This window comes from Sciurus vulgaris (genome assembly GCF_902686455.1).
Source record: "Sciurus vulgaris genome assembly, chromosome: 4".
NCBI classification, from domain to species: Eukaryota; Metazoa; Chordata; class Mammalia; order Rodentia; family Sciuridae; genus Sciurus; species Sciurus vulgaris.
In genome coordinates this window covers 5,663,545-5,683,392 of record NC_136464.1, presented here as the reverse complement: position 1 = coordinate 5,683,392, position 19,848 = coordinate 5,663,545, and the positions used below count along the sequence as shown (strand labels likewise).

General features: G+C 52.9%; 1 protein-coding gene across 1 annotated transcript in view; it reads left to right on the top strand.

The window, feature by feature from the left end:
* Positions 1–10,102: 10,102 nt before the first annotated feature.
* The window catches only part of DOCK1 (dedicator of cytokinesis 1), a 490,559-nt gene continuing 480,813 nt past the window's right edge, over positions 10,103–19,848 (top strand). The window contains 1 exon segment of the mRNA XM_079137291.1: positions 10,103–10,262. Within this exon segment, the coding sequence (XP_078993417.1) occupies positions 10,217–10,262 (46 nt within the window). The 5' untranslated portion in view covers positions 10,103–10,216.

The following is a 19,848-nucleotide window of genomic DNA, read 5'->3' as shown; positions in this document are numbered from 1 at the left end:
TACATCAACCAAACCCTTCTCAATTTCAAGAATCGAATAGACCACAACACAATATTACTGGGTGACTTTAACATACCTCTCTCACTACTGGAAAGATCTTCTAAACAAAACTAAATAAGGGTTGGGGATATAGCTCAGTTCATAAAAAGCTTGCCTGTCAAGCACAAGGCCCTGAGTTCAACACCAGCACTGCAAAAAAGAAAAAAAGAAAGAAAGAAAAAAAAAAACTAAAGAAACTATAGAACTAAATGATATAATCAATAATTTAGACTTAGCAGACATATATAGACTACTTCATCCATCAACGAGCAAATATACTTGTTTCTTGCAGCACATGGATCCTTCTCTAAAAGAGACCATATCTTATGCCACAATACTCTTAGTAAATACAAAAAAATGGAGATAATACCCTGCATTCTATGAGATCATAATGGGCTGAAATTAGAAGTTAATTATAAAATAAAGGGGCTGTGGGTATAGCTCAGCTGGAAGCACAAGGCCCTGGGCTCAATCCCCAGTATCACAAAAAAAAAAAAAAAAAGAAAAGAAAAGAACCTACTCTAGCACATTATTGAATGACAAATAGATAGTAGAAGAAATCAAGGATGAAATGAAAAAATACTTAGAGGTAAATGAGAATACTGATACAACATACCCAATCTCTGGGACACTATGAAGGCAGTCCCAATAAAGAATAAAAAGTCAACAAATAAACGACTTAACATTACATCTCAAAGCCCTAGGAAAAGAAGAACAAATCAACACCCAAAACAGTAGAAGACAGGAAATAATTAAAATCAGAACTGAAATCAATGAAATTGAAACAAAAGAAACAATTGGAAAAATCGACAAAACAAAAAGTTTGTTCTTTGAAAAAAATCAATAAAATTGATAACCCCCTAGGCCAAACTAACAAAGAGAAAAAGAGAAAACCCTGAAATACGTGATGAAAAAGGAAAGATCACGATGGGCACAACTGAAATACAGAAGATAGTTAGAAACTATTTTGAAAATTTATACTCAAATAAAATAGAAAATATTGAAGTCATTGAAAAATTTCTAGAGACATATGACCTACCTAAACTGAATCAGGTGGTCATACGCGATTTAAACAGAACAATTTCAAGTAACCAAATAGAAAACACCATTAAAAGCCTACCAATTAAGAAAAGCCCAGGACCAGATGGATTCTCAGCCAAGTTCTACAAGACCTTCAAAGAAGAATTAACACAAATACTCTTCAAATTATTCCATGAAATAGAAAAGGAGGGAACCCTTCCAAACTCATTCTATGAGGCTAATATCACCCTGATACCAAAACCAGACAAAGACACATCAAGGAAAGAAAACTTCAGACCAATATTCTTGATGAACACAGATGCAAAAATTCTCAATGAAATTCTGGCAACTCGCATACAAAAACATTATTAAAAAGATAGTACACCATGATCAAGTGGGGTTCTACCTACAGAAATCAATAAACGTAATTCGTCACAACAGTAGACTTAAAAACAAGAATCATATGATCGTCTTAATGGATGCAGAAAAATCATTAGACAAAATGAGCACCACTTCATGTTCAAAACACTAGAAAAACGAGGGATAGTAGTAACATACCTCAACATTGTAAAAACCATATATGCTAAAGCCTTGGACAACATAATTCTAAATGGAGAAAAATTGAAAGCATTCCCTCTAAAAACTGGAACAAGACAAGGATTCCCTCTTTCACCACTTTTATTCAACATTTTCCTTGAAACTCTAGCCAGAGCAATTAGACAGAAAAAAGAAATTGAAAGTATATAAATAGGTAAAGGAGAATTCAAACTATCACTATTTGCCAATGATATGATTCTATATTTGGAAGATTTAAAAAATTCCACCAAAAAACTTCTAGAACTAATAAATGAATTCAGCAAAGTAGCAGGATATAAAATCAATACCCATAAATCAAACGCAGTCCTATACATCAGTAATGAATCTACTGAAAGAGAAATAAAGAACACTACCCTATTCACAATTGTCTCAAAAAAAAAAAAAAAACTTGGGAATCAATCTAACAAAAGAGTTGAAAGACCTCTACAATGAAAACTACAGAACAGTAAAAAAAATAATTGAAGAAGACCTTGGAAGATGGAAAGAGCTCCCATACTCCTGGATAGACAGAATTAATATTGTCAAAATGGTCATACTACCTAAAGTGTTATATAAATTTAATGCAATTCCTATTAAAATTCCAATGATGTTTTTCAAAGAACTAGACCAAGCAATCATGAAATTCATTTGGAAAAATAAGAGACTCAGAATAGCCAAAGCAATCCTTAGCAAGAAAAGTGAAGCAGGAGGCATCACATTACCAGATCTCAAACCATACTACAGAGCCATAGTAATAAACACAGCATGGTATTGGCACCAAAACAGACAGGTAGGCCAATGGTACAGAATAGAAGACACAGAGACAATCCCACATAAATGCAGGTATCCCATATTAGACAAAAGTGTCAAAAACGTTAACTGGAGAAAAGATAGCTTGTTCAACAAATGGTGCTGGGAAAAATGGAAAGTCACATATAACAAAATGAAATTAAACCTTTATCTTTCACCCTGCATGGAACTCAACTCACAGTGGATCAGACTTTGGCACTAACCAGAGACCCTGTGACTACCTGAAGAAAATGTAGGCCCAAATCTTCACCATGTTGACCTAGGACCTGACTTCCTTAATAAGACTCCTAAAGTGCAAGAAGTTAAATCAAGGATCAATAAATGAGATGGACTCAAACTAAAAAGTTTCTTTTCAGCAAAAGAATCAATAATATGAGAAGAGAGTCTACAGATTGGGAGAAAATCTTTACTACATGCACCTCAGATAGAGCACTAATCTCTAGGATATATAAAGAACTCAAAAAGTTTAACACCAAAAATCCCCCACCAAATAACCCAATCAATAGAAGGGGTAAGGAACTGAACAGACACTTCACAGAATAAGATATACAATAGATCAACAAATATATGAAAAAATGTTCAACATCTCTAGCAATTAGAGAAATAACAATCAAAACTAAGATTTCATCTCACTCCAACAATAAATGTTGGTGAGGATGTGGGGGAAAAGATACACTCATACATTGCTGGTGGGAATGCAAAATGGTGCAACAATTATGGAAAGCAGTATGGAGATTCCTCAGAAAACTTGGAATGGAACCACCATTTGACCCAGCTATCCCACTCCTTGCTTTATACCCAAAGGAATTAAAATCAGCATACTACAGTGACACAGTCACATCAATGTTTATAGCAGCTCAATTCACAATAGCTAAACTATGGAACCAACCTACATGCCCTTCGACAGATGAATAGATAAAGAAAATATATATATGTCATACTTATGATGGAATATTAGCCTTAAAGAAGAATGAAATTATGACATTTGCAGTTAAATGGATGGAGTTAGAGAATATCATGCTAAGTGAAATAAGCCAAACCCCAAAGACCAAAGGCTGAATGTTTTCTGTGATATGCAGATGCTAATTCATAATGTGGGGAGATAGGGAAGAATAGAGTTTCTTTATATTAGGTAGAGGGGAGTGAAGAGAGGGGAAGGGGTATGGGGGTAGGAAGGATAGTAAAGTGAGACAGACATCATTACCTCATGTACATGTATGACTGCATGGCCGATGTGATCCTGCAATATGTACAATCAGAAAAATGAGAACTTACACTCCATCGATGTATGACCTATCAAAACGTATAAATGCATTCTACCATCAGGCACAACTAACTAGAACAAATAAAAAAACGAATAAAAAGAAATATATTAAGCAAATAAGAGCCCGAGAGGTGCTGCACATGGCAGAAGTCCAGGGTGGCGGGAGAGGCTCACTTCCCGGCCCCAGGTGCCACCTTGACATCACTGCTCCTTATTCTGTCCTTCCCTGAGGACAGTCAGCTCCTGGGCAAGAGGGGCCTGCCCGGTGCCCAGCACACGGTGACCACCCACAGCACCTGCCTGAGCTGTGCCACTAGCCCCTGCCCCTCCTGCAGACAGGGGTGTGCGCTGGCCTAACCCGAGGGTGACGTGCTCATTGCCTCCTGACGGCCAGGCAGGGACAGTGTGCTGGCCCTCTTGCATCTCGCTGCCCACACGGATTCTAGTGGCTGCCCTTGGCCGCCCAGGTCTCTGCAGACCCTGCTTCAGGCCTGGACAGAGGAGTGGGGAGGCCAGCTGGGCACAGGCGCGCAGTGCATTAGGTCCAGGCTAGTCCTTGCAGGGGAAGGGGCCTGGAGTGAGCCTCCCTCCATACTGAGCCTCAGGGGACTGGTGCAGTTTCAAAACAGGCTGAGACTGACTGGTGCTGCCCCCCACTGCCACTCAGCTGCACCCTGCACGCCCCATCAGCGGGGTCCCAGCGCAGGAGCCTCCCTCAGGTCACACTTGCAGTCAGGGCCAGGCACGGCTCCTGCAGTGCCCGGAAGGAGGCCCTGCTGAGACTTCCCGACCATCCTACCAGGTAAGAGCAGAGCTGACCCCATGGTGCAAGACCTGAAAGGAAGGCTGAGACAGGCGAAGACCCCCTCCAAGGTGTGGTGAGGAGGCAGTGACCGCACCAGCAGCACTGCCCGCGGTTCACTGGGCCCTGCCATCTTATGTAGTCATTGCTTTTTCTATTTTTAGTGCCACACCTTTCTCGAGCTGCCCTAAGAGGAAAGGTCATCGGTGACTCCTGAAACTGAAACGCCGTGGGAAGAGTGTCTCCTTCTTCCAGGTCCAAAAGCAACACTGCACTGAGGCCAGCACACTGACTGGCCTGTTCTGGGCCGTGCAGCCCCTTAGGTGGTGGGGAGGGGGCCACCCCTGAGCTGGGTGGACAAGGATCAGGAGGATGGTGTGTGGGTTTGCTGGAGCTGCCATGGTAAATATCCTAACCGGGCAGCTCGAATGGCTGACAGGCTGCTCCCTCAGCTCCGGGGCCCAGAAGTCAGAGGTAAGTGGCCCGGGGGCTGGTCTCCTTGGGACCGCTCCCCTTCCTCCTGTGTGTCCTGATCTGGTCTTCATGCACACATCGGGGGCCTTTCTGTGTGTCCACATCTCCTTTTGTAGGTCAGACTGGACTCGGGCTCCTGCTGAGGACCACATTTACCGACCTCTGTCCCCCAGTGCGGTCACACTGAGGCACAGGGAGTGAGGACCTCAACAGTGGGCCCCCAAAAGACACTCAGGGTGGTGGCACCCCAGGGAGGATGGCTGGGGGACAAATGCAACAGGTGATGGACACCGCTGTGGCCCGACCGCGTCTTCACAGGGCCGACAACCGTACCAGGGAGACAGGGGCATCTCCCCTGGTTTGAGGGAAGAAGCTAAGACCATGCCAGTCTGCAGCTGGAACAGGGCCGTCGAGGTGGCCCCCAAGCCCGGGCCAGCAGCAGTGTCCACTTAGGAGCGTGGACTCTGACTTCTTTGTCTTCCACATCCTTCCTCATTACATCCGTTTCCCGTATCTTTGGGGCACGCGGAGCATATTCATGACGCTAATTCCACTGTCCCTGTCATTTGTGCTACTGTTTCTACCGCCTGGTGCAAGGCTGTTTTCCTGCGTCTCTGCGTGGCTGATTTTTTCTTGGGTGCTGGGCATCATGACCTCTATGTTGTCAGGTGCTGATTTCACTGGATTCTTTAAGACGGCCTTGGACTTTGTTCCAGCAGGCAGTCAAGTTCCTTGGGCTCAGCGTGGTTCTCTGGAGGCTTGCTTCTAAGTTTTATTATTTCCTGGGTCAGGGTTTCCTCAGCCTCGCTGGGAAGGTGTGATCCTCCAGAGGACTTGCCTGTGCCCTGCATATTAGGAGTTCTTCCCACTGGGGCCCTGGGAATCCAAACTACTGCTGGAGCCCTGAAGCTATTTGGGCCCGGTCCTCTGGTGTCCTGCTGCTGCTGGCCTCAGCGCTTCACTGTGCACAAGCACAGGTCCCTATTCTGTCAGAGTCTTCTGCAGATCCTAGGTCCTGTGGCAGCTCCCTGTCCTGGGACTCTGGCCTGCACATGCTAGTGGCCTTGGCTTCTTGCACTCTGATCCCTCTTCACTGAGTGAGATCAGGGCTCCACTGAGCTGCCCGTCCTATGCTGCAGCTCAGACTCTGCCTCCGTGAAGCAAGCGGGGCAGCTGGGGGCACCTCATGCCCCCTCCTCTTGGGGACGGAAGTCCGGCACTACCTGATGTCCAATATGGAAAGCCACCCTTTCATCTGGAGTCCTGGTGCCCCGCTCTGCTACCATCATTTCACTCCAGGTTAAAATGAGGGCAGAGTAACTTTTCCAGGTAACTTTCCCAGAACTGGGCAGCGACCCACATTGCCTGATCCTCCCCAGCCTGGTCAAGGGTCCTGAGGCCCAGGGCCAGGCCTTGCAACCTGGATTCAGGTGCTTCCATTCCAGGAGCGCCTGGTGCAGCGGTCCCGGCCCCCAGCTCCCGGCCCTTTGCTGGGTGCTCCGTGTAGCAGGGACTGCTTGGTCGGCATTTATAATCACTGTCACGTTTGCCCACAAGGCACACTGGCACAGCACACAGTGTCCCCCACTTAACAGCTCCATGGAACTGGCCGAGGTCCAGTGCCCGTAATCATGGCAGAGAAGGCCCAGCACACACCTGAGCGTGGAGACAGAGTTGGGGGTGTGGGCCAGCCCAGCAACCGGCTTCGGAGCCGGGCGTGAATCTCAGCCTCTTTCCCACTTTGACCTGACTTTTTAAACAACTGCAAACATAGAAAAAGTAGAGAGGAGACACTCACGGACCATCACCTGCAGCGAACATTTCGCCTCATCTTTTACCTAAAAGTATACGACCAGCACAGTACAGGTCACTTGTAAATGTTCCAGCATGCGTCACTAAAATGTAAGGGCATTCACACGATTTCACACCTAACAAAGTACATATCGCCCAATGCTGGTCCGTAGTCCAAATTCCCTCTCATCCATAACACCTTTAGAACTGGATCATCAGAGGCAGTTCCAGTCGAGGGCTGTGCACTGTTTTCTTTTGCAGGGCTGGGAATGGAACTTAGGGCTTTGGACAGGTTAGCCAAGGGGTTGCACCTCTGAGCTACAACCCCATCCCCAAACAGGGCTTTGCAAAGTTATCCGATTTCTTTTGTCTTTTAAAACCTAGAGCAGTTCTTCCCCCTACCCGGCGTTCAGTAATACTGACTTCTAGAAGAGACCAGAGCAGTATCCGATAGGATCCCCCCCTGCCCACTGGCTGTGCCTCTCCTGGCATCTCTTAACTCCTCTCTTTCTGATACTGGAAATCAAGTCTAAAGTCAGGAGGGTCCACCCCTGAGCTGTGTGACACTGTGCATTGTGACCCACGTCTGCTCATCTGATATGATGTCCAGATCTGTCACTGGATTATCGGGGCAGCCACCAGATGCCTCACTGTCAGGCTGTGTTCAGGCGATCTGAGTGACAAGCAATCTGGTCCCGCCCCTCTGTGCATAACACCCTCACATCCCTGCTGGGGTCTCATCTGCTCTCTCAACACAGCCACTGACTCACAGTGCTGGTGTTTTCCATCTGCCTCCTGAGTTTGCATGGTGAATATGTAAAAAAGTTTCAAATAAGAAATTGTCAAGAATTGAAACTGCAATATTATAATATTATTGATTCTTCCCTACATGGGGGGGTGCACTGGTCTGAACTCCTGCTGACAGGAGGACTGGACCACTGGCAGCCCCCGCATTCTTGGGTGGTCTGTATCCTGGCTTGCTACCCTGTGGTTGCCTTAAGATCAGGACTGGCTCTGGTTCGAGGAGCCCCGCGGGGTCCTTGTAGGCAGTTAGCACAGGTGTAGTGCCAACAGGTGTGGCTGAGACCTGTAGCCAGATCATGTCAACCTAGGAGTTCAAAATGACCACTGGCCACAACCCCTAGGCCAGTACTGACCTCATACAACCCCAGGGCAAGGAGCCAGAATCACGGAGCTGCAAGATGAGCCCACAGGGCTAGGGATATAGCTCAGTCGGAAGAGTGCTTGCCTCTCATGCACAAGGCCCTGGTTCAATCCCCAGCGCCAGGAAAAACAAAACAAAACAAAAAGAGAGAGACTACTGCCCAAGCCAGCCAAGGGACACTGACGAGTCCTCTCAGAGCTGCAAGGACTGTGGCCACAAGTACAACTTCTCAGCCATGCCTGGGCACACGTGGCAGTCATGGGACCAGAACGCACTGACCCAAACACGTGGTCCACAGTCCCCCTTGAATTTTAAAATCTTGATTTATAAACGTATTTATATCAGAGTGAACGTATTTATATCAGTGTTTAGAAATGAGAGCCATTTCTTTAGCACTCGGAGCCTGGAGGGAGAGGCAGGTGAAGACGACCCTAGTCAGGTTGCCGACACAGCCACATCTCCTGGGATCCTCAGTGACGGTGAAGTTGGTGTTTCTGCTCCTGATTTTTATACAGAGGATGTAAGAGCATTAGAACCCTCAGGTTTAAAAACAGGAAAATGGCCAGAAACAGGAGGCCACAGCGAGGTAGGCCTCTCCAGAGTGTGAGTCTCAGGTCTTTCACTACAACAAGCAGTGTTCCCCTACACAGGCAGAACTGATAGGGGCATGGAGGAGAATTGAAGAGAAAGTTAATAGTCACTGAAATCTGCCCTTCTGGTTCTCTCTGCAGAATTCCAAACTCCTAGTGAGATCTAGAAGTCCTCTTCCTCTGCAGCTTACTGTTATTTCCTGTTGTTCCCCTGCCCATCCACACCAGCCTTTCAGTTCCTGGAAGGCTTTGTGTTCCTTCCCACCCCAGGGCCTTTGCACATGTGGTTCCTGCCCCAGTTCACCTAGCTGGTTTTTGCTTATCATCAGTTTGTGTTTAGGGAGTTTTCTCAGGGAAGACCTTCCAGATCAAAAGTAGGTCTGGCCATGCATCTGGGAGTATCTGCTTCTTCTGTCTAGCACCTTCACAGCTGGCTTCTCCTTCCAGGGCCACTCCCCCAGGGTCCCAGGCCTTAAGTTTCTGGTTCCCAGAGAAGGCTTGAAGTGGATGAGTGACACCGTGAGAGAGGTGAGCCCGCTGCTCCCCTCTGCAGGAGGTAAGTTCCTTAGCAGTAAAACAGGCCTGAACTTTCTACGAATCTGGAATCTATGGCTGAGCTGCCAGAACTCTCACTTCCCACTTGTCCTCTTGCAGATGGCAAGACCCTGGCACCCCAAGGTTCCTGCAGTCATTTGAGCTGCATTCTGGACCGAATGCTGACCCAGGTGGCCCTGTTGGTGGTTGATGTGCTTTCTTTCATCCCTCACCATCCTTGGAGGCGCCCAGGCTGTGCATTCGTGGAGAGGACACCCCGCATACACTCCGCAAAACCGGCTACTCCGTCCAACCAGCTCCTTCGCTGAGGCCACGTCCTTTCTCCTTCTCTTGGCTTTAATCTAGTCTTCCTTATAGTTTTAGTGCAAAAAGAAAAACAGGTGTGTTAACATTTCCTCGGTTTAGAAATGAGATGCGCTTTGGCGTGGGACACAGCAGGACGCAGGACGGTTCTCCCGCAGGGGAGACGCGGAGGTTCCCAGGGGTCGTGCTGCCCCTCGGGCTTGGCCGCACTTCCTCTTGGGCTTCTGCAGGCCTCCGGGTGGGCTGCCTCCTCCTGGCCTCTCTGGGTTGCTGCCCTCATGCAGAGCTCAAGCCCGAGCTTGCTCCCCGGAGGTCCTGGCCCACTTTCCGACCTGGTCGGCACACGAGGCTCGCTGGCCCGCCGCGCTGGGGCAGAGGCCGGCGCTCGCTTCTCGGTCGTCGAGCGAAAGAACGCGCCCCGCGCTCCGGCGGCCCCCGCCCGGGACCCCCGGCCTGCGCCCCGGCTCTCCACCAGGGCGCCGGCGGCACGCCCGCCCCACCCGACGGCGCCGTGGTCCCGCGGCGGCACCCTGTCCCCGGACCAGCTGGCCGGGGGCTGGGGGCCCGGGGCCGCCCGTGCTCCTCGCCGTGGCCGGGCCGGGCCGGGGCGAGCGGGGCGGGCGCGCAGCCCGCGGCCGTCCCGCCTCTCGCCGGCGCTCCCGGCCTTTCCCATCCGGCCCGCGACGCTCCGCCCGCCCCGTCCCACATGACGCCGCCTCCGCCGCAAACTTTTTCCTCCCATCCTGTCGCGGCTCGGAAGGGATGGAAGATGGCGGCCTAGGCGCGGAGCGTCCTGCGCGGCGGCGGCTCGGCGGGCGCGCGGCACCATGACGCGCTGGGTGCCCACCAAGCGGGAGGAGAAATACGGCGTGGGTGAGCGGCGCCCGCGCGGCCGGCTCCCGGAGGGCGGCGGCGGCGGCGCTCCCGGGGCGCGCAGGGCGAGCGGGCGTGCCTCTCGCGGGCTCCCGCGCCCGCCGGCCCCGGGGTCCCGGGCTGCCCCGCGCCCGCGCGGCCCGGTCACGGTGGCGTGCTTTTCCGCCTCTTCGGCGAACTTGGGCGTCCGGGGCTCGGGGTGGGCAGTCAGGTCGCCGCGCTCAAAACAGACTTCTGCCCCGCGGGGAGTGGCCGCGCCACCCGCGCCGGCCGGTCGCCCTGCGAGCCGTTGGGGGTCCCGCCCCGGCCGAGGGGGACCCTGCGCCGCCCGGCGTCCCCGAGGCCTGGAGGCCGGCCCGGGAGAGCGAGCCCTGGTTTTCCCCGCTCCCCTTTGTCGTTTCCTGAGGCGGGTGAGGGAGTCGGGTTGCAAGTTTGTGTTTCGACCCGAGCGCGCATTCCAGAGAGCGCGCCTTCCCTCGCGGCACAGACCCGGGCCGGCCGCCCCGCGCCCCCGCGCCCCCCGGCCGGCCTGCCGAGGCCTGCGGGCTCCTGCCTGCCCGCCGCTCGCCCACCGCGTGCCGCGTCTCGCGCGGCCCCGGGATCCCGGGCTCTTCCAGCGGCTCCCAGTCTGCCTTGCCTCTCGCCGCACAATCCGCAGGGGACCTTACCCTGCTCCCTCACCCGGCCACACCTGCCTGACCTGCAGGGCCCTGGTGAGCTGGCCTTTCCGCCCAGGGTCGCCCCCTTGGCGCCCTGTCACAGCAGCTCTGCCCGCAGCTCTGCCCCAGGAACTTTGGCCACCCTCTCTGCTTCTTGTCCTCTCACCCCCCTTCCTCCTCCGCTCATGTCCTCGGGGCTTTCTCCTTTCTGTGAACTCCAGGTGTTTCTGCTAGGTGTCCCTAGGCGGTGGCCAGGGAACAGTGCTGGGAACCTTGGTCCCCTCTGGGCCCGCTCCCAGCTTGTTCTGCATTTGAGGCTTAGGGGTTCTCCTTGCTTAGGAGCACTGCGGCTGAGCGCCCACTCAGGAAACGAGGCACAGGCATTCCCCAAGGTCCACCAGGAGCAACCAGCAGCCCCCTCAGTGTCCATGTAAGGGAGGAGGGTGGAGATGGAGAGTCCAGCTGAGAGAGCTTCAGGGGACACACCTGCGGTGGGGACCCTGGGGTGGGCATGTAGGGGGACTGCCTCTGGGGCTGGGAAGGTAAATTGCTTGTCCTGCTTTACACCACTAGTATTCCAGAGGCCCAGGACATGAACCCTAGTCCCCGGGTGCTCACACTCAGCCCTGTGTGCGCCAGCCGCCACCATGTCCTGTGCTCATGGGACAGGCAGGCCTTCTCTTTGGGACATAACATTTTGAAAGAGACCTTGGTATTTTCTGTGATCTCTGGGGGCGATGTGGGTGACTTGGTGAGTGTCCTGTAGACACTTCTAGAGAAGACCAAAGGGAGCCCTCCCAGATCAGGCCAGCAGTGGGCCAGGACCTGGCTGTGACCTTCCCAATTAAGTCCCGTGCCTTCCAGAAGATTCTCCAGCCATCAAGGTTGTGACTTCTAACATCACATTTCTTATTCACACCTTGATTCTAAGAAAACTCTGCATTGGAAAATTCTCCAAGAGAAAAGTGTATGAGATGGTCTTGCAGGAAATTTAGCAAAGATGGGAATGACTGTCCAGGGGAGAAGAGGGTGGGTTTTTGTTTCCCTTCACCAGATGGGGCACATAAACCAGCTCGGCTGGGCAGGAGTGACAAGACAGCATCCAGAAGCACTGTAAGGATCAGCGCCCCTGTTGGGGAAGGTGGGGGCTGAGGCTAAGCCCATGGAGGGTGTCCCAGTCTCCCACTGGTCTGGGGTTGAGGTGCTGGTTCTCAGGGCGGGTGCCCTTTGGGAATGATGTCGGCCCTGAGACTCGGGGTCTGTTCTCAGTAGGTGATTGGCTGTTTCTGTCTAAGGGACGTGACTTCCCAGCCTCTGCATTTCTTCCTGGGAGCCCAACAACAGGACTGTGTTTCCCTCCTGGGCTCTGGTGGGTGGGCCGAGCTTCCACTCAGGCCACTTGGCCTATGAATGAATCACGAGGGGAAAGAAAATGATAAAACTTCATCTCATTTGGAAACATGAATCACAGCTCATTGTTTGCAAGTACTTGGAATCTGTTAGAAGCATTGTTTGCAAATGAGACACTTCACTTATTTGTTTGTTTTGTAAAATTGAAAGAAAAGAGTAAACAGCTGATTTGTGGCTTCAGCAGGAAATGTTGGTCCCCTGATTTATCCCACTGGGGGCTGAAACTTACTTGCTGACTGTGCCTTCCCATCCCACATGGGCTTGGGTTTGGCAGGCCTGTTTAGGGACCTGGCTGATTAATGCAAGCTTGCACCTAGACATGGCTGTCGTACGGAGGGCAGGGCCAGATGGTGTTTTCCGTCACCTAAGACAGAGCTCAGCAGGATCGCGTGTTCTGATACCAGTAAGGTGGAGTTCTTCTGAGTCCTCTCCCTTGGGTTAGGTGACAAGATGCAGCATGTGCTGGAGGTGCCCCTGAGCACAGGGGGTGGAAGGCAGGATAATGGCCCCAAAGGCGGGCGTCCACTGACTCTCAACCCTGAATGTGATCTGATACGTGGCAGAATGGTCTTTGCAGGTGACTGAGGCATCAACCTGGGACAGGCAGGTCATCCTGGGTCGTCTCTTGGCTGGCTGGTCGTGGAGACGGAGTGAGTGGAGGGATGCTGCCCGAGGGGGAGTCAGATGCCAAGCCTGGGATGCCGTGGAAGGGCAGGTGCTCAGATGTAGGACCAGGAGGCGGCCTCGGGAGCTGAGGGTGGCCCCTGGCTGACAACCAGCCAGGAAATGGGACCTCAGTCCAACCAGAAGGATGGCTTCTGCCAGCACCCTGAAGGAGCTTGGAAATTAGCTCCTCCCAGAGCCCCTGCTGAGAGCCGCTGGCCCAGGCCTGGGTTGGAGACTGGGACCCAGAGTCGCAGGGCATCTGGTTGCAGAAGCGTGGTCTTGGGCTGCTGCGCTTGGGTACTTGGTGTGGCAGCACAGAAAACCGAGGCAGAAGGGCGGAGCGCAGCTTGGGGGTAGGTTCTCCTGCCCTTGGCTCTGTTATTAGGTTGATGGGAGATAATGAACCCAGTGTTTGACATCCGGCCTCTTCCAGGTAAGCTCTCCAGCAGGCGACGGGGCCTTGGCACCACAGACGTGGCGAAGTCCTGGCCTTTACCCATTCTGCAGCCCCTAAGCAAATTGTTTGCCCTTCCTTCACCTGGGTTTTCTCATCTGTAAAGCAGACCTAAGTCTGCCTACTGGGGACCGGTGAGGACTGGTGCCACGGGGTGGCAGAGCCCGTGCTTGAGATGTGCCAACCGCTCAACAAAAGCAACACTTTCACCAATTTTTATTTACTAAAGCACAGAGTTTAGCAGGAGAGTGGCAAATGACTTCCTGTTTGGATTTAGCCGTCACAGTGACTGGGAAAGTGATTTCCTTCCAAGGTTGATTTCCTACTGTGTGTTTTACCCCTGGATTGGGGGGAAGTCACATCTGCTCCATGTGGGGAGCATGATGTGTCTGTGGTCACGGTGGCTGAGTGATGATCGTTGCTAGGGATAGTGTAATGCCAGAAGAGATTTGGGAGTTCCAGAGAGATCGCTTCTGTTATCTGGAGTAGCAAGCAAGCTGCTACTTTGGGAGAGAAATTAGATTTGATCGTGAATAAATTGATATGCAGACATCTCCATTCACTAGAGTTTCAGAAAAATCAAATGAAGGCATATTATATCTCTACAAACTTGGTTTTACTTTGGAAACATTAAAGTTTTCGATTTATTGTTGCACCAGTGTTTTCCTAGAATGTTGGGTATCTGATCAGGATTGTCTTAGGGTGTGCAACTAGTTCTCTGTCTTACTCGCAGGTCACCCCTGTGGGTGCAGAGGGCGAAACAGGCAGGGTTGCATCTTTTGCCTCCTGCAGCAGTATTGGAGCCCACACCTGCCCACCACCCACCCTCTTTTCTTTTTTTCCCTTTTATTAAGCTTGTATTTTCAGACTGTTGCCACAACATGCAGTTGTAAAAGCAGTAGAGCCCGTGTACCCATTATCAGTTCCCCCAAGTTCATGTCCTACAAAACTGTGGCCCGGACTTAGAACCAGGACCTGGTGTGGACATGGTTAAGATGCAGACCCTGTGTCACAGGGACCCTCACACTGCCCTTTCCTGGCTGGACCCACCCCCTCCACACCCCACCCACATCTGTTCCCTGCTTCTGTACTTCCGTCATTTCCAGAATGCTTGTCCCTGAAGTCATGCAGCGTGCCACCTTTTGGGACTGGCTCCTTTTGCTCAGCACAGTGCTCTGGAGGCCCACCTGGTGGGCCTCTCTTTCCTCTGCTGAGTCTGGTTCCTTGGTGCGGTCAGCTGCAGGTTTGCCTACAGTCCGTCTGTCCAAGGACGTCTGCATTTTGGCTGCGGTGAACGTGCATCCACACGTTTTTATATGAATGCAGATCTTCACTGTGGGGGATAACGGCTCAGGAGAACAAGCGCCATCCTATGGAGGGTGCGTCTTTGGCTCTCAGAGAGTCCGCCAGGCCTTCTAGTGTAGGTGCCTGCCCTGTGCGACCCAGCTCCTCAGCATCCTGGCCATCGCTCTGTTGTCCCCGTGTGTATTGTAGCCTGCTGACAGGTGTGCAGGGGAACCTCCCCCCTTGCAGCCATGTCTTGAAGTCTTGGTTTGATGGGGGAGCCAAGGGTGTGCAGGGGCCTGCCCGGGAGCTGGCCCCTGTGTGTGGGGGGAGGGCCCTGCATCCAGGCTGAAGAGCCCTGGAGGGGTGGCTGAGCGCTCTTCCCACCCACCCTCCCCCCTCACCTGTCTGTTCCCTTTCAGACAGCTTCAGGGTGTTGGGAAGGGAGGAAGCCAGCCAGGCCGTGACCAGGGAGGGGCCAGAGTTTGGGTGTCACGTGACCTGGGCAAGTTTCTGGAGCTCTCCAACCTGTTTCCACCTCTTCCAAAGGGTCTGCTGATGGGAGGGTCTCAGGAACCGCTGGCACACAGCTGGCCATGGCATTGCTTCATGAATGTAGGGAAGCCCCGGGGAGGTGGGGAGGACTGTCATGAAAGTCAGCGAGCAAAGGTGTGTGGGGCCACTATAACCGTACCCGACTGGGCCGTGTGAACAGTGGAACTGTCTTTCCTCGAAGTTCTGGAGGCTGGAGTCCCAGGTGGGTGTGGTCTGGTGGGTTTCCTGGTGTCTCTGCTGGGCTGACAGAGGGTCATCTTCTCCCGCCTACCTTCTGTGTGTATCTGGGTCCTGCTCCTTTCCGTACAAGGACGCTGGTGGTAATGGGGTAGGGCCCGTCCCGAAGACTTCGTCTGAACTCGACCACCCCTTTGGTGACCCCCTTGCAGTCTGAGAATGAACTCGGACCTTAGCAGGCCAGCAGTGGATTTGGGGCACGTGACTCCGCTGTTCCAGTGTGGTTGGTACGACAGAGGGTTTTCATCCGGAGATGTCCTCTCTTTGGAATCCTGGGCTTTGCTTTTCCCTGTCGGGGACCCCTGGGAGCTAAGGAGTGTGGCTCCCAGTCTAAGCCGCTCTTCTTCTCGAGTCTAATTTGTTTCTGTGTTCAGACCTGGAAATTCCTTGTCCTCAAGTTCATGACAGAATGATACAGGCAGGTCGTTGAGAGCTGAAGGGGAAGTTGCGCAGCTGGCCGCGGGCACCGCGCTCCTGCCTGGGCCTCAGCTGCACGGAGTGTCGGGCGTTGATGCGCCCAGCTGGGGTTTATTTCCAGCTTCTTGGCTTTTCTGTTTCGGGGGCATGGGGGTGGCCGGGCTCCCTCTGGTTCTGGAAGCCCAACCTAACAGTGCTGGCAGGGTAGTCTTAGGAGCTAGTGTTGCGAGCTTCCTGCCATCAGGGGCTCTGTCCACGTGGTGCTGCAGAGGGCTGGCTCCCCTCTCCTGGTCACACCGTGTGTGCCCTTCATGGCCTGGAACAGTCATAGGAACACTTGAATTTGGGGAGTTAAGGGGACAGGGAGGGGGCCTGGCTTGTGACAGACGATGCTGATCCTTTCAGGCGCATCGGCTTGGCTGGCAGGCGTCCACTCTTGCCTGTGGGAGGGAAGCTGGGTACATGCAAGGCACACCCTGCCTTCAAAAGGCAGATGGCTTCGCCCCAGACAGAAGTCTGTCAGCTTGTTAAATTTTCATCTGGGTGCCTTGAGGGGACAGAGGTGCTATCTTTTAGCATGTGTTTGCTCTGTCAAAGGTCTCAGTTTTGGAGTTGAGAGCCATGTTTAAATTCCAGCTTCATCTCTTCTTTTTGTGTGTGTACCAGGGATTGAGCTCAGGGGCACTCCACCTGAGCCACATCCCCAGCTTTATTTTGTATTTTGTTTAGAGACAGGGTCTCACTGAGTTGCTTGGTGCCTTGCTTTTGCTGACTGGCTTTGAACTTTCAATCCTCCTGCCTCAGCCTCCTGAGCTGTGGGATCATAGGTGTGCACCACCACACCAGGCCCAGCTTCATCTTTTGTTAGCCAAGGGACCTTGGGCAAGTTATTTATCCTAAGCCAGTTTCTCCTCTGTAAAACTGGTGACAATTCCAACCTCTGTGGGCAGGTTGGAGGATAAAGAGAAGGTGGCCTGGCACACACCCGGCTCTTGGGCTGTGCATGATCAGTGCCTGGACTGGTGGCTGGTAAGTGGCAGCCTGTTGATTGTGCAGCCCTTGCCTGCTGCAGGGGTGGAGGATGGGGAGTGATGATTGGCAGCTCCCTAGAATTTTAACACCAGCTCTGAGTCGGGTCAGAGCTGCAGTTCTAATTGAGGGGCGAGGTGAAGCAGAGGTCTGAAAGCTCCCTGGATAAATCTCTCAACTGAAATGTTGCCCAGTTTCTCTCCTGGTGCAACGGCTATCTAGAGTTGTTTAGAGCTGTGATCTGCTGCTGTGTTTTCTCAGGAGTGTGGTGCAGAATTTATATGCCATCTCCAGTGGTAGAACTTAATTGCAGACACTAGGCAAACTTTTATATATAAATGTAGCAAAAGTGGTCTCCTTCCTGAATATTGGTTGGCTCGCTGCTGTAACAAAAAAGCCCACTCTTTTCCTGGCTTTCTACAATAAAAGTTTGTTTTTGGTTGGTGTCCTGGTCCAAGAGGGCAGTGAGGGTGGACGGCAGGGAGCAGGGCTCTGCCCTGCCAGGGATCGGCTCCTTTTGTCCTTGGCACATAGCAGTTTTTCTTCCTGGCTGGGGATGACGTGGTGACTGTTCCTCTGGCTCATGATCCTCTGCCTGGACCTCATTCCCTGGCCAGACCCACAGCACGTGGGGCCCGGGAGGGCCGAGGAGCCACATGCTCTGCAGGAAGAGGAACCCGTGGACCAGGTGGTCTCTCCACCAGTCTGTTTGTGCTTCTCCCATTGATTCGGAAGCATGAGGAGATGGGCCCTTCAGTATTATTGGCGTTGAGCACAGAGGCTGTGCATCTTACCTTTTTGTTCTGAAGGTCACTCGCAGAACAGAGGTGCATGTACCTACCAGGCAGGCAGGGGTGGGCGATGGTGAGTGTGGCCTTTTCCCTTGGGGTGTGCTCTGCGACTTAGTCCTGCAGGCTTCAAGATGGCCTTCAGGCGCGGGGAGCCGAGGAGGAAAGCTCTTCCTCCGTGCCTCTCCATGCTGACCTGGCAGTGCCTCCTCTCGCCACCCGACAGACTCTACCCACCCTGTTCCCTGTTCCCGTGGCCTTTGGCTTCTTCTGACCCGGAGGGCAGCTGCACTTGGGAGCCGGGTCTTGTTCTTGGTGTGGGTTTCGTCTCTTCGCAGGTGGAATCTTTGCCTTCTGCAACAGCCCTTCCTTTATGAGGAGGCAGGTGTTGGGGAAGGTGGAGAAGCTCACCCGTGGGCCTAGGCAGCTTGGCTCTGGGGCGTTGTGGGGGGACAGTGAGCACTGAATGGGAGCCCGAGTCCCGGAGCCAGACTGCTTCCCGAGCCTCAGGCCCCTCACCAGGGACAGGGCAGGTAGGAGCACCAGTGCCGCCTCTCCCCGTGCCCAGGTGGGCCAGCAGCGCCTGTGAAGGGCTGGCTGGGGAGCACTTGCCGATGTCCCATGTACACACTGCGTTATTAGATCAGCTTATTACAGAAAACGTGCGTGACTTCCGATGATTGTTTTAAATTGGAAAAGGGCATCGTGAGCTCTGCTTTCCCTAAGACTTTATGCCTTTTTGTGACTAGGGAAGCTGTTGAGTACGCTGCGTGAGCAGCCAACCTGGCCGCTGTACCCAGGTGTGGAGAGACTGGCACTGCAGGTGCCTGTCCCAGCCCGAGCTGTACACGTGTTGTTTTAAGCCACAGAGACGTTAAAGCCCCTGTGCCTTTGGAAGGCCGCGTCCCTCCTCCCTCCCTGTTCGCAGCGGCTCTGTTCCTAGGCGTTGGTGGTCAGCTCGCCGTTTGTTCCTGAAACTCTTGAGGCCGGTAGTGTTTGAGTTCTGGCTTGTCCAGGGCGAGCGGCTGAGCTAGCCACGCACATGGCTCATATGCGGGGCCCTGCTCCTGCCCGCGGGTCTGGTCGACACCAGAGCCTCCAGAGATGCCAGTCTGCTGCTGCCCTGAGTGGGACCTGCACGGCGCCGGGAAACAGCCCGCAGTCAGGCCCGCGCCGCGCAGGAGTTTTGGCCAGGCTTGGGGCGATTAGGGGTGTAGACAGTGAGTTGTGGATCTCTTCCCACAGGTCCACAGGCCTGGGAGTCCAAGGCAGGAGGAGTGAGGAGGGGCGTGGAGAGGGTGGGAGTGCAGTGTGCACCAGGGCAGGGTGGGTGCAGGAGGCCTGCAGACCCTGCAGCGCGGGGCTGTGCTTTGTCCAGTCCCCCCAGCAGATGCTGGGTAGCACTCTGTGGCCAGGGCCTGAGTTCTCCTGCCTGGGGCAGAATTGTCAGGAGCTCATGGCTGCAACAGGACGTCTGGATCCCCATGGGAGAGACAGAGCTCTGCCCAGCGTGCAAAGCGTGAATATTCAGTGTCACCAAACAAGGGACTTCCACCTGGCGTTAGCCAGTGTGCAGTGGGGACTGCTGCCAGCTCCTGCGACCTGGGCTCACACCGCCCTACTGCTCCTGGTACGTGGCCTGAGCCCTGCTGTGGAGCAGGCTGTGCCCTCGTCCAGTGAGGATACCAGAACTTTCCACCCCGAAGAGTCGCGGGAGCGTTAAGTGAGCTAATTCACCTCAAGGAGGATTTTCAAGCTCGGCAGGATTGACGTTCTGTCTGGATGATTTTTTGTCACGTGGGGCTGTTCTGGGCCTTGTAGGATTCTGACAGCATGTGCTCAGTAATCCCAGTAGCGTTTCCCCCTCTAGTTGGGATGACCTGAACTGTCCCAGACATTGCCAGGTGTCTCCTAGGTGGCCTCCCTAATCACCCAGGTGCCATTTACTCTTTTTTTTTAAATTTTTTTTTAGTTGTTGATGAACCTACCTTTATTTTTAATTATTTACATGTGGTGCTGAGAATTGAACCCAATGCCTCACACATGCTAGGCAAGTGCTCTACCCCTGAGCCACAACCCCAGCCCCC